The sequence below is a fragment of the Xiphophorus couchianus genome, chromosome 8 (genome assembly GCF_001444195.1).
Source record: "Xiphophorus couchianus chromosome 8, X_couchianus-1.0, whole genome shotgun sequence".
Classification (NCBI taxonomy): Eukaryota; Metazoa; Chordata; class Actinopteri; order Cyprinodontiformes; family Poeciliidae; genus Xiphophorus; species Xiphophorus couchianus.
In genome coordinates, this window is record NC_040235.1 from 15,638,101 (window position 1) to 15,649,713 (window position 11,613).

Consider the following 11,613-nt stretch of genomic DNA (forward strand, 5'->3'; position numbering starts at 1 on the left):
AATGATTGAATATGAGTATAAAAACTTCTTAACTTAGCACAAAATTAAGAGAAAATTTGCACTGAGCAGGTTTTTTTCTTTCTTTCCCTTCTAAAGGGTGCCACAGTTGTAAGAAAAACACAGAAGCCAGAAAAATTCCCCTCTGCCAATGCCAAAAGCTTTTGGTGGAGGCAGCATGATGATGCGGGGCAGCATGCTCAAACGCACAGGAGAAGTGCCGTCCCACAGCTGTGTTTGACCAAGCTAGTGACCAGCAGGAGGAGGATGTACCAGGCTGTTGTGGTTGTGTACATTTCTTTCACAACTGCGGCCTCAGTTTGTTAACGAATAACTTGTTAAATTGCCATTGTTTAAGTGTTATTTAATGATTATTTACTCTTCAAACTTAAATCATCCAGCCAAACAAAGAACATCAAGAAGCAGAATGGGCAAAGAGGGTTTAGCAAGTGCTTCATGGTTGCAACCCACATACCCAACTCTGCTTTTCAGCTCACAAATGCATTGTCTTTGCAAATGTGGCACCACTTAAGGGAAAATAAACAGGCCCACTATAAAAGTTTTATTGCTAAAAACCATTGTTGCAACAAAAGAAAATAATAAACTTTTCTTACTTGACGTGCTTAGTAAATGAATAGGAAGCTCTTCATCAGCCAGAGAAAGTAAAGGAGAAGGAAAGTCATTGTCATATTTTTGGGTTGGAACCTCAAAGGTTTGGGAAAACCTCAGTTCATCTCTCAAACTATTTTATTTGGTCATTTTTTCTTCCTAAGATTTGTATCTGATGCTCTAACAATATTTGAGATGTAAACCTGAATACATTTTATTTCCACGAAAGAATTTCCTGCGAAAGCTGGAGCAGATCTTCATGTGCGTCTGCTGCCAGGAGCTGGCCTTCCAGCCCATCACCACCGTCTGCTCACACAACGTCTGCAAGGTATACACCCTGTGCACCTTTGCTAGACGTTATTTGTACGTAACTTCTGCAAAAATCCAGCTCCCCATTCTCATCCTGGCCTCTTGTGTCCTCAGACTTGTCTGCAGCGGTCGTTTCGGGCAGCAGTGTACACCTGCCCCGCCTGCCGCCACGACCTGGGCAAAGACTATGTCATGAACCAAAACAAGAAGCTGCAGATTCTGCTCGACCAGTTCTTTCCCGGCTACAGCAAGGGCCGATGAGATCCAATTTACACATATGGATAGAATACATGCACATAAAGCATCCGTTCTGCGCACCCTCGTATACTGTCATATACTTAGAAGCTCCACTTTGAAACGCGTTGCACTCACATAATGTACTTACCCACGGGCAATTGTATTTTGCATTTACAGCCATCTTATGTATACAATCATTTACACACAAACCACCTCAGTTAGAAACTGACCTCATCTGCTGAACTTGGATCGTCTCCATTTGCATCACCAGCCTGAAAAATTCAGACAGAGGACATTGCCTCACCTCGCTATTCCAGCCACAAGACGTGGGCACAAAAACAAACGCACAAAAAGCCCCCTCACCCACAGACCTATCAAGGTCTTTTCTCCTTTGCAGTTTTTTTTCTTCTTCTATGTTGCCCGCTGGCTCTGTTAATAAGCAGTACATTGTTTGGGTGCACATTCATGCTTGAAACGTTTAAATTCCTGCCAACCTGCTTGCATTTTACGTACCATGTATGCAGTTTTACACAAACGCGCAGAGGCAATTGAAAGGACTCTCTCCCTTGCCAGGTGGTGGTTTATGGTGCTAGAGAAGGGCAAGTCTGCATGAGAGATTCTCAAAGCAAGGAGTTTTACACACTATTTTATAAAAATGAAGCACTATATTAGTGACTCGTGCTGTAGGCTTGTTTCTAGGCTAGTCTGGTGCATTTTCCTGCATCATGTTTGGTGCTCGTGTCACTTGGAATCGTCTAATTTCTTTCTATTGAACTAACAGGAATAAATGAAGCTTCACCAAGGTCATGGGAGAAGAAAACATAAATAAAGAGCTGTTTCTACTTTTCTTTTACTAAATGTAAAAGTAAAAGGGTGATTCGTGGTAAAGATTCCACTCTAAATGAAATGGAGCTGGCATTTCTTGGCCATCAGAAGAATACCCTTTGGTATTTCTTTTCATTTACCGCTCTGATGCTTAGTTGTTTTTTTTTCTCGCAGTGGCATCTTGAGAGGCCAGCCTGTGTTTGTCCTTGATGTTACCAGGTAACCACTTTCAAGTCAGACCGTTTTCATAGCTATTTTGATCAAAATGTTCACAGCAAATATTTCTCTGCTGTTCTTCGACGTGTTGCAATAAATGTCTACTGGAGAGCTTTTGGCTTCTGAAAAGTAGCTTCATAAGTAGTCGCACAGCCATATGTGGATACGTTTGTCACATTCCAGCCAGAAAATCGTGCGTCTCAGATTGTGGGAATTGACAGTTTTACAAAGGCAGCACATTCCTACTCCCTGTACTATCTTTGTGGGGTAACCCACTGCAAGTGGCTCAGGCAGCCTGCTGAAGCCCCACACCCCCACCCCCACCCACCTCACTTACTGTGACAAAGAAGTGCATGTTTGACCCGTTGGACACCTTTACCATTAATACCTGAAAGAGGGAGAGATGGATTAGTGTTGTAAGCTTTGTCAGTGTTAGCCATGGTCCAGTTCCTGGTATGAAGATATGCCCCACTTTTAAAATCATTTGGTTAATTGTCTATTATTTTGCAGCACCGCACACACTGCCTAATAGCTGGCTGAAGGAAAGCTTATACACATCCTATCTTACAAGAAAGAAACATTTAGTCTTTTAAAAATATTTGCATCTGTTACGCCGCTGACTGCAGGCTCGCTACCCCAGGAGATAGACCAATTAACTACACCAAAAAAAGAAAAGAAAAAGAAAAAGGGTACAATATGGCTTAATTTCTTCCAATTTGGAACAGTTATTCCTACTGTGATATTAATGTGATCTATAACAGACTTTAGCAAAAAAAATTAGAAAAATAAACACTAATTTAGGTATAAGAAACAATTTTAGGTGGTTAATGAGTCGCGCTATCTGCAGAGTTTGCCAGTCAGCTCTTCTGCTTAACAAATATGCGATACCTAGCTGCCAAAAGCAATAAAAAACCCCACATACTTAGTGAGTTATTTAATTTCCACAACTTATTTACCCTTGTATGAATTTGCCTCCTTTCATCTAGCTTTCACCAGTGCGTAGCAACCGCTTCGCTACGTGCTTTGTACAGCTGCAATGTCTGCAATGTCACCCTGGCTTGTTTTTTCACATATAATTATATCGACTTTAAACTCTAGGAATGATGCGACAAAAGTCCAGCATATGTCTTAGCATTTTTTGTTCCTAATTATAACAAAATAAACCTAAAAGAGGTGGATACTGTGTGTTAGACTTTAGGCAAAGTGAGAACAGTAGACAGGATGTCAGACCAAAAAGAAGAGCGGCTCCATCACAGCACTGAAGTGGTCATTAACCTTTTAGATGATCTAAAATGAGCCGATCAGAAATGCAGTTCTGTGGCCTTAAATATTATACAATAAACTGATTTTAGTGACTACATCCCAACAGAAATCATTGCAAAACTGCATGAGTTCTGTCTCGAAAAATACCTAAAACAGAAAGCTCTCTGCTGCTGATTATTTCATTATGTCATGCATTTTTTTTGCTGACATTGCAAAAGAAAGAAATATTAGTATAAATATTACTCAAGAATTACAAATGCAAAACTATTTTAAAATACTTAACTGTTAGATAAACTCAATAGGAGGCAGAACATAATTTTTTTGTACTGCTGGTGTACAGACTAAAAATGATTTATAACTAGAAAATGACTTTTTAAAATATGTTTTATGTGCACAGATCCTAGAAAAATGTGTTGCCCAAAATAATAACTTTGCATCATATGTCCATTGGCTTCCAAATAAATAAAAAAAAGGTATAAACTAAGCTCACACTGTCTGAAATTAAGCTTAACTGTAAATGCATTTAAAAACTAATAATTACTTCTTAACTCATTTTAATTGCTGTAAGAATACAGCTGCAGTATATTGTAAAGATCTTAAAGTAGATTCTTTTTCACTTTTCATTTTTTTTTATCCTTTTAGGTCACATTGACTTAGACATTTTTCAAAGTTTTATAACCCAAAGCGTGTAACTCTTACATGTTTAAATTCTGTCGTCGTCATCTTTGCCCACTGTATCGAGTCATCAAATATTACTAGGTGTCTTTTTTATATAGATTAGAAAATTTGAACGTAATTGGTTGTTCTGTTGTAACTGAGATTTGTGCCTGCTTGTATGGTACTTGAAAATGTCCCAGGTTGGCAGGTTTAATGGGAACCAAATCAAATGTGATGGAGAGCAGAGGCAGAGTTTCTGCACCGATCCGTAACGTGGACAGAGGTCACCTGCAGTGCAGCAGTTCAGATAATATACCAGATCAGTTTTTTTTTTGTTTTTTTTTTTTATGTTTGGGAAAAATGTAGCCCATGTTTAATAGCCAGCGCATAAGTCTTTGTGAGGCTGAATTAACGACACTTTTGTTCATTAAGCCTTCACACACACACTTCTGTTGATATGCAAGTCAGCGACCGGTTGTTCATCAGCAGGCTGTTTGTTTATGGTGATGTCCTCATTTCTGTTCAGTCATTCAGGATTTTTTTTTTATGAGTAACATGCAAGTACAAATGCTACTACAGTCTTTAAAGCTCAATGTGATGTGCATTATCTTGAGATTATTTTTTTTCCTGCATTGACTGGCTAGCTAACAGCCCTCCTTTCTCTCTGCTGTGACCTTTGCCCCTTTGCCCCTTTTCTGCTCTCTGTGAACTAGTACTAACTTCTAGACGTCTTGTGGACGCTTGGCTTCAGTGCTGTGTTTTTTTTTTTTATTGCACTCTATTAAAACAATTTTGAGCAATCACATTTAGGTTTTCTAGAATGCTTATTGTTATCTCTGTTCGTACTCTGATTTTCTACTTTTTTTCTTTTTTTAGTTGCTTATGTTCTGTTTTAATCAGTTTTGTTGGCAGCCTCAAATATTTGCAGCACATGCCATTTTATACATGTCATAATACTTGATATGTACCAATTAAATATTTGGATTCCAGAAAATGTCTTGTTTGTTTTTTTTACAGATTTTATAACTTTTAAGAACACTCAAGCTCCAGAGGAACACTAAATAGTAAAAATATTAGTTTGCTAATTGAAACCTAAACAAAATATATCGATTTATAGGAATCACCAGGTGGACCAACCGGAGGAAGAATTTGTCCAAAAAAAGGTCTTGGTATAATTGCAAAATTTAAGCAAGAAGTCAAGAAACCATTACTTATGGAGTGAGTATATTCACAATTTTTGGTGAAGATTTGCAATAATCCACATGTATAGAGAATAAAAATGTTTGCAATAGTCAGAAAATGTTTACATCCCCATTTTAGGAACCACAAAGTAATGTAAATATGCTCATCTTAAAATCTGATGTTTTTCTTAATCTTCTGCAGCCCCCTGGTGGCAAAACAAAGTATATCAAGCTTACCATTTGAATACCAATTATAGTACAACTTTTGTTTGATTTATATTATTAAATTGGTCCTCTGTTAGAGTAGCTGTATAGCAAACAATGAAATTAATCAAAATGCACAAGAGAAATGCTTTCATTGTTTTATTATCACAGAAGCACAACAGGTACCACTATGCAGGAGATACTCAATATCATGAAAAGAGTTAAAGGAATGCTAATGCCAGAAGAGAAACTATTCCAGTAACACCACAGCATTTTATCTCCAACCTTCAAAACAAAATTCTACAATATTGGCCGATACATGTGGCAGAAGGGGGGAAGAAGGGAGCCAAAAGCTATTTGGATTATTTACTTCTGTTTCACCAAGTACCGTCAGTCATTAAATCAATTGTATATTGAATACACATGCATTGGCTTTCACTTGTTTTAATCCACATCTAGAATAAAGTGTTTAACTATCCAGCTAGAAAGTACTAGTTATTGGGGCTGATTAATACAAAGGATATTACTGTGACAAAAGAAAGCTGGTCCCACTGATGAGTTTATTCAATCTGGAGAGAAAATATTTAGAAATTTTAAATAAACAATTTAGCCAATCCTAACAAGAAAACTGGAGTACCCGAGTGTAAACCTGATGACCTTTTTTTTGTTGTACATTCAAGAAATGAAAAAAAAAAAATCCACCTTAAAATCTGTCAGAATAAAATGAGTTGACAAGCTATTAAAACTGCAAAGAACTTTAAGAGGACAAAAATCTTTATGAAGATTAACTTACATATATTGATGCTGGAAACCAAAAATACACAGCTTACACATTCCCTTGATCACAAATAAGTGAGTACTTTTATACAGAAAGCTACAGCTCAGGATTCAACACAAAACAGCTATGCATGTAAATAAAGCTGGAACTGTAAGATAATAGGAGCACGAAAACATATCAGTGGGAGGAGAAGATGTCTGGAGAACTACTCATCGTCTGAGGAGTCCCTGTCGAAAGTATAGGCCATGAAGAAAACGTCGGGTCGAGGAGGGACGAGGGCATGGCCCGGTTTCACAATCTCAAAGCCCAGGAAACTGAAGGTACGCACCAGTTTAGCTGTAAAAACAAGTCAGGGACGGCACGTTAACATTCAGAGCTAATGGCAGTGACCTACATCGGTTCAAATTGAATCACTTGAACACAAAGAGGTGAATTGTTCAAATGAGACTCACCACGATCATCTCTGTTCTTGTAAAAGCAGACAAACACGCTAAGAACTTTCAGATGTTCTTCAGCATACTCCAGGAGAGCCGTAAAACTAAGAGGAAAAGAAATGTAGATTAGAAAAGAGATCAAATGAGGTTTTTTTCAGCCTAACAGTACAAAATAACCACAACATTTTGTGAGAAGTTAAAATCAAACTGCACACTGACATTTAATTACGCTTTTGAATTTATAGATATGAAAGCAAAAGAGAGAACAACCATAAATGTAACCATCACAATAATACCGTCGGTTTTTGAGATTGTCAGACATCAATTGGTATTGTTGTAAAAATAAATTAAATTCTTAACACTACAAGACTTCTTTTATGGTAACGATAAATGTCCATCACGGAAGACCAGCTTCAAGGCTCCGGCTTTGTTCTCACCTCTCTTTGCTGCCTTCTGGAAGCGGGTCAAGAGGTACCTCCACATAGAGTGCACTGCTGCTCAGGACAGCATCCCACTGTATCGTCTTTGTGGCTGTGGGATGGCTTTGGAAGTGGAGTATCCTAGGGCGACCATTCCCTGCAGGCTCTTCTGTTACTGTCAATTTCCGATCCTGAAATTAAATAGGGTTTGTGAGAAGAGCTACAAGTAACATGAAATTAATGCAAAAACAGAGTCCAAGGACAAACTAATGTGTTCAAAGATATGAGCACATCCATTATTCTTGCAAATGTAGCTTTTTTTGTTGTCGACTTACTGAGTAGAGCGGCCGAGCTGAAGGAGCGTGATCCCGTGTGCCATTCCCTCGCCCACCTGGGATCTTCAGGGGTGGGAGAGGGGCATCAGGAGCACCACAGAGGCCCTGGGCCGCGGGTACTACTACAGTGCAGGGACAAGCTGCGGTAGAGAGAAGGAGGAGAATAAGTTAAATGCTCAAGGCTGCTTTTTACAATATAAAACGGGAATGATTGCTCCTGCATTGCTTAAAACTAAAATTACTATTTGACAACTCAACCTCTGTTCCCCCCTTTGACATTGTAGTACTGTAAACACAAGTGTAAATCGACATAATAAATTAGGAGACTTTATTTATAGATATTATGAAGCATAACGTGTTCTGGCAACCGTTCCGCTGTGACTGATCACGTTGCTGGAAAAATCAATCAGTGTTGTAATAACTGACCAAACCGTAAGACAGAAAAAAAAAAAATCGCTATTTTACTTCCAGGAACCGACAGCTCTTTTTTTTTTTTTTAGAAATAATCTAATTCATTTCATTGTTCAGTCAGACCTTACAAATAAACAGGCCATCTAGGACGCTTAATTAAATACATGACGCTAGTGAAGTTATTGGCCGCCAACTACGTCAATTGGAGTTGTGAAATACAAGACATTGTTAGTGTGTAGCTTCGGTTTAAATTCACTGCGCAATACTACTGCCGTTCTTTGAATAGAGAAATAATACCAAAAGAAAGGCGTCACTTTACGGGTTGACGAGCTGCGGCTCATCAGTTAGCTTGCTAGCGCAGATCGCTATCGTGACGCAACATTGTTCGGTGTCCATAGCCACCTTTAAAACCGTTCAAGTTGAATGTCGATGCGCAAAACAAGCAGTGTATAGTAAAAAAAAAAAAAATTCATTATAACAACCTCAAAACCGAAACAACCAAGAGGGATGTTAGTGATTAATAATACATGTACGTTTAGGTACCATACGGTTAATTGCCGTTACTTCCGTTTTTTCTGTTCTCGCTAGCTCTGCTGCCTAGCCACCCCTCCCCCACAGGACTGTTAGCACTTAGCTAAGCGAGCAACGTTTTCATGTTTACTTACTTCCCAATCATGTCACAGATACCGCTACTTAAATTCGCCATGGTAGTAAAGGGCAGCTGTTTTCCTTCTTTCTCGCGAGCAAAGCAATGACTGTTTAGGATCCGCTGGAGGTTGGATTTTACCATCCGGCCTCGGATAGAGACACGACTGGCTGACTGCTCTCTGCTATGCTAGGCAGGGTAATGATCGACCAGAGAGACTGGCAGTGGTTTTAAGGAAGACGAAAGAGGACCAAGTCAAGGTGGATATGACGACACAACACTGCTTCCGTTTACCTTCAAAATATTTTCAAAATATCTGAAGTAGTTATCCTTTTGTTTTATGATCAAATTGTAGGAAAACATGAAAGAAGGAAATTAAAAATCAGAATATTGTGCAAAAGTTCTTATTTTTAACGTATGGTCTGTTTTAGTTTCCTCTTTGGTTAAAAAGATAAAGATCATTTCAATGTAATGTACTGTACACATTACATTTAATTATGTTTACTTCACAATGTAATAATTTTTACATTGTGAAGTAAATATAAAAAACATTTACTTCACAAACGTTATTTTTTTTACAAATGATGTCAAGTGAACATCATTTGTAGAATAGCACAGAAACATCCTTTACTGTCCCTTAATTTAGGTGTATCAGCAGCAAAGTATATTAACAAAACTTAGGAACATGAAAAGACAAAACATGAGAACAATCGACTGTACAGAAAGATAACATTTTCATCAGAAAAATTATATTTTAATTTTAAGTGTGTACAATTTCTGCATGTAATTTCACCGACTGTTTACAGTAAGTAAAAGAAATATAAACTGCAAATAAATAACAGCAGGGAGGTAAAATATTCACTGAGTTTCTAGGGAAAAGTGACAGTTATAAAATCTTAAAACTGCTGGAACACCTGCAATAACAGCAATTATATTAATTTTAAAACAATAATAGTCCAAGTATATATATATATATTTTTTTTTTGCTGAGAACTGGTGACTGGTTACTTTAAATTTAGATTTAATTTACTATACACATATCAAAGTATTTTAGATAATCTATGTTAGTGGTTTTGGTAACAACATTCAGACTTTGTGAAATAAGTAGTTACATGCTGTTCAAAAATTTCAGTGATAATTGCCTCACCATCTTAGATGAAGCTAATATTCCGAGTTAGATATTTAAGGAGCCTTTTTATACGTAGTGGTCAATTGCCTACTGACTAAAAAATTATCATACTATTTTAGTATGGCCTTAAAGCAGGATGTGTAATTTAATTTTGTTTACTACACAACTAAAAGTCTTATTTAAATGAGAGGGGGAAAAACTTAGCTTTGCATAATAGGCTTTTTGATGGATGTATTTGTCCTTTTCACTTGTTGTTTTATTTTTTATTTTTTTAACGAAATAAAAAAAAAAAACGTTTGTAATTATTTAACCAGAATTTTTTATTTTGAAAGAGGAAGTAGAGTACGTAGATACAACTCTAAATTAATATATATATATATATATATATATATATATATATATATATATATATATATATATATATATATAAAAACACTGATCCGCTAGCTGCTACTAGCATGCTAACTCAAAGGTCGGCACGTAAAGCTTACTTTACGTCACTAAGTGCCCATAAGAATACAGTTTTGCCCCGAACTGTTTCCAAAAGTACTAAAGAAATCGTAAAGAAAACACCCAATATCATAAATACCGTTACTGTATATTGTTGTCGTATTTACAACAAATTCTTTATGTTTATGAGGTTAGCTTTGTTAACCAGAGGGCGTTAAAAAAATTATCTAAAAGTGACAAGAACGTTTTATGTAATAATAAAAGTTTATCCTGTTTTTTTTTTTTTTTTTAAAGTTGATCCATTGCACACGTCAGTCTGTAATTTAATTTTGGATTAAGTTGGTCAGTAAAATTGTAGGACTTTGCCCTTAATTTTGTGATTACTGAAAACTTAATTGTGTAGAATTAAATCCGCACAGCATGAGCCTACCACCACTATCCTTCATAGTGAATAAGCTAATGAGCCATATTGGTCCGAACACATGGACAGCTACCATATGAACATGGTAGCTGTCTTACACACACATACCGGTGTATTTTGGAAACCTACGTCCCCCCCCATCTGTCTTTTTGTTTGTTTGTTTGTCCAAAATACCACATTAACTAGTATTTTGGACAGTGCAACAGTGTGTTACTCCAGCCTGTTTATTAAGTGGGTTTTGTCATTTTATACAGATTTGTTTTGGTGATTAATTATTACTGACCAGTATTTTATTTTATCTTCCATTGTGAGATAATCAATGTTTTAAATTCAGTTTTGTTTTCTTTTTAAGCATTATTTTGTGTGTGTGTGTGTGTCCTTTGTGCAGCCTGTGTGGTCATCCACAAGACCAAGAGAAATTGTAACTTTTAAATCTTACCCCTTTACTCCTTTATTCAGTTTTTCTTTTTTCCCATGTCTGGAGTTTATTTACTCTGCAAATCTTGTGGTTACATTATGCAACAAACTGCAACGCACTGTAAATTCCCACAGGCTTCTGTCATAAAATCAAACCCCTTGTCTGTTCACATTTTGTCACTTTACAAAAACAAACTTCAATCTTTTTTATTGGTATTTAGAATTGAACAAAGTAGCTAATATCTGTGACATATAAATGTATTTTTTCATTCTTTCAAACAAAATTCTGAAAATATAATTTGGATTCCTATGGATATTTGTCTCATTTTACATTGTTACCTTTAATTGTAGTGTACTTTAACAAAATTGCTTTTACAATTCAACTCATTTGCAAACAGAGCCCATTTGCACATAAATGGATCTCAGAATAAGCACCGCTTTCCTGAGAAGGCCTCAGAAGTTTGTTAAAAAACAACAAACGTAGACAAAAAACTTTAACATGAAGATCAAGGAACAAAACAGAAAGGTCAGGGATAAAGTTGCAAACGTTAAAAGCAGAGTTAGGTTTTAAGATATTATATGACAAACTTTGAAGAGGTCAAAATTGTCTCACCAAATTTGTGGTGGAAAACTAACTAACATACCTTCCCCAAGTATTTTTTATGTTTACACAGA

At 36.6% G+C, this 11,613-nt stretch overlaps 2 protein-coding genes across 2 annotated transcripts in view; one reads left to right on the top strand and one right to left on the bottom strand.

Annotated features, from left to right (window-relative positions):
* uhrf2 (ubiquitin like with PHD and ring finger domains 2) overlaps positions 1-4,544 on the top strand; it is a 34,739-nt gene extending 30,195 nt beyond the window's left edge. Inside the window, exons 15-16 of the mRNA XM_028026355.1 lie at positions 836-934; positions 1,030-4,544. Of these exons, the coding sequence (XP_027882156.1) occupies positions 836-934; positions 1,030-1,176 (246 nt within the window). The 3' untranslated portion in view covers positions 1,177-4,544. The remainder of the gene's footprint in view (positions 1-835; positions 935-1,029) is intronic.
* A 1,098-nt stretch (positions 4,545-5,642) lies between these two features.
* On the bottom strand, positions 5,643-8,741 carry oaz1b (ornithine decarboxylase antizyme 1b). The gene is given in 6 exon segments (XM_028026356.1): positions 5,643-6,612; positions 6,729-6,814; positions 7,148-7,320; positions 7,465-7,551; positions 7,553-7,604; positions 8,541-8,741. Coding segments are annotated over 6 exon segments (654 nt in total). The 5' UTR covers positions 8,666-8,741; the 3' UTR covers positions 5,643-6,481.
* Positions 8,742-11,613: the final 2,872 nt, after the last annotated feature.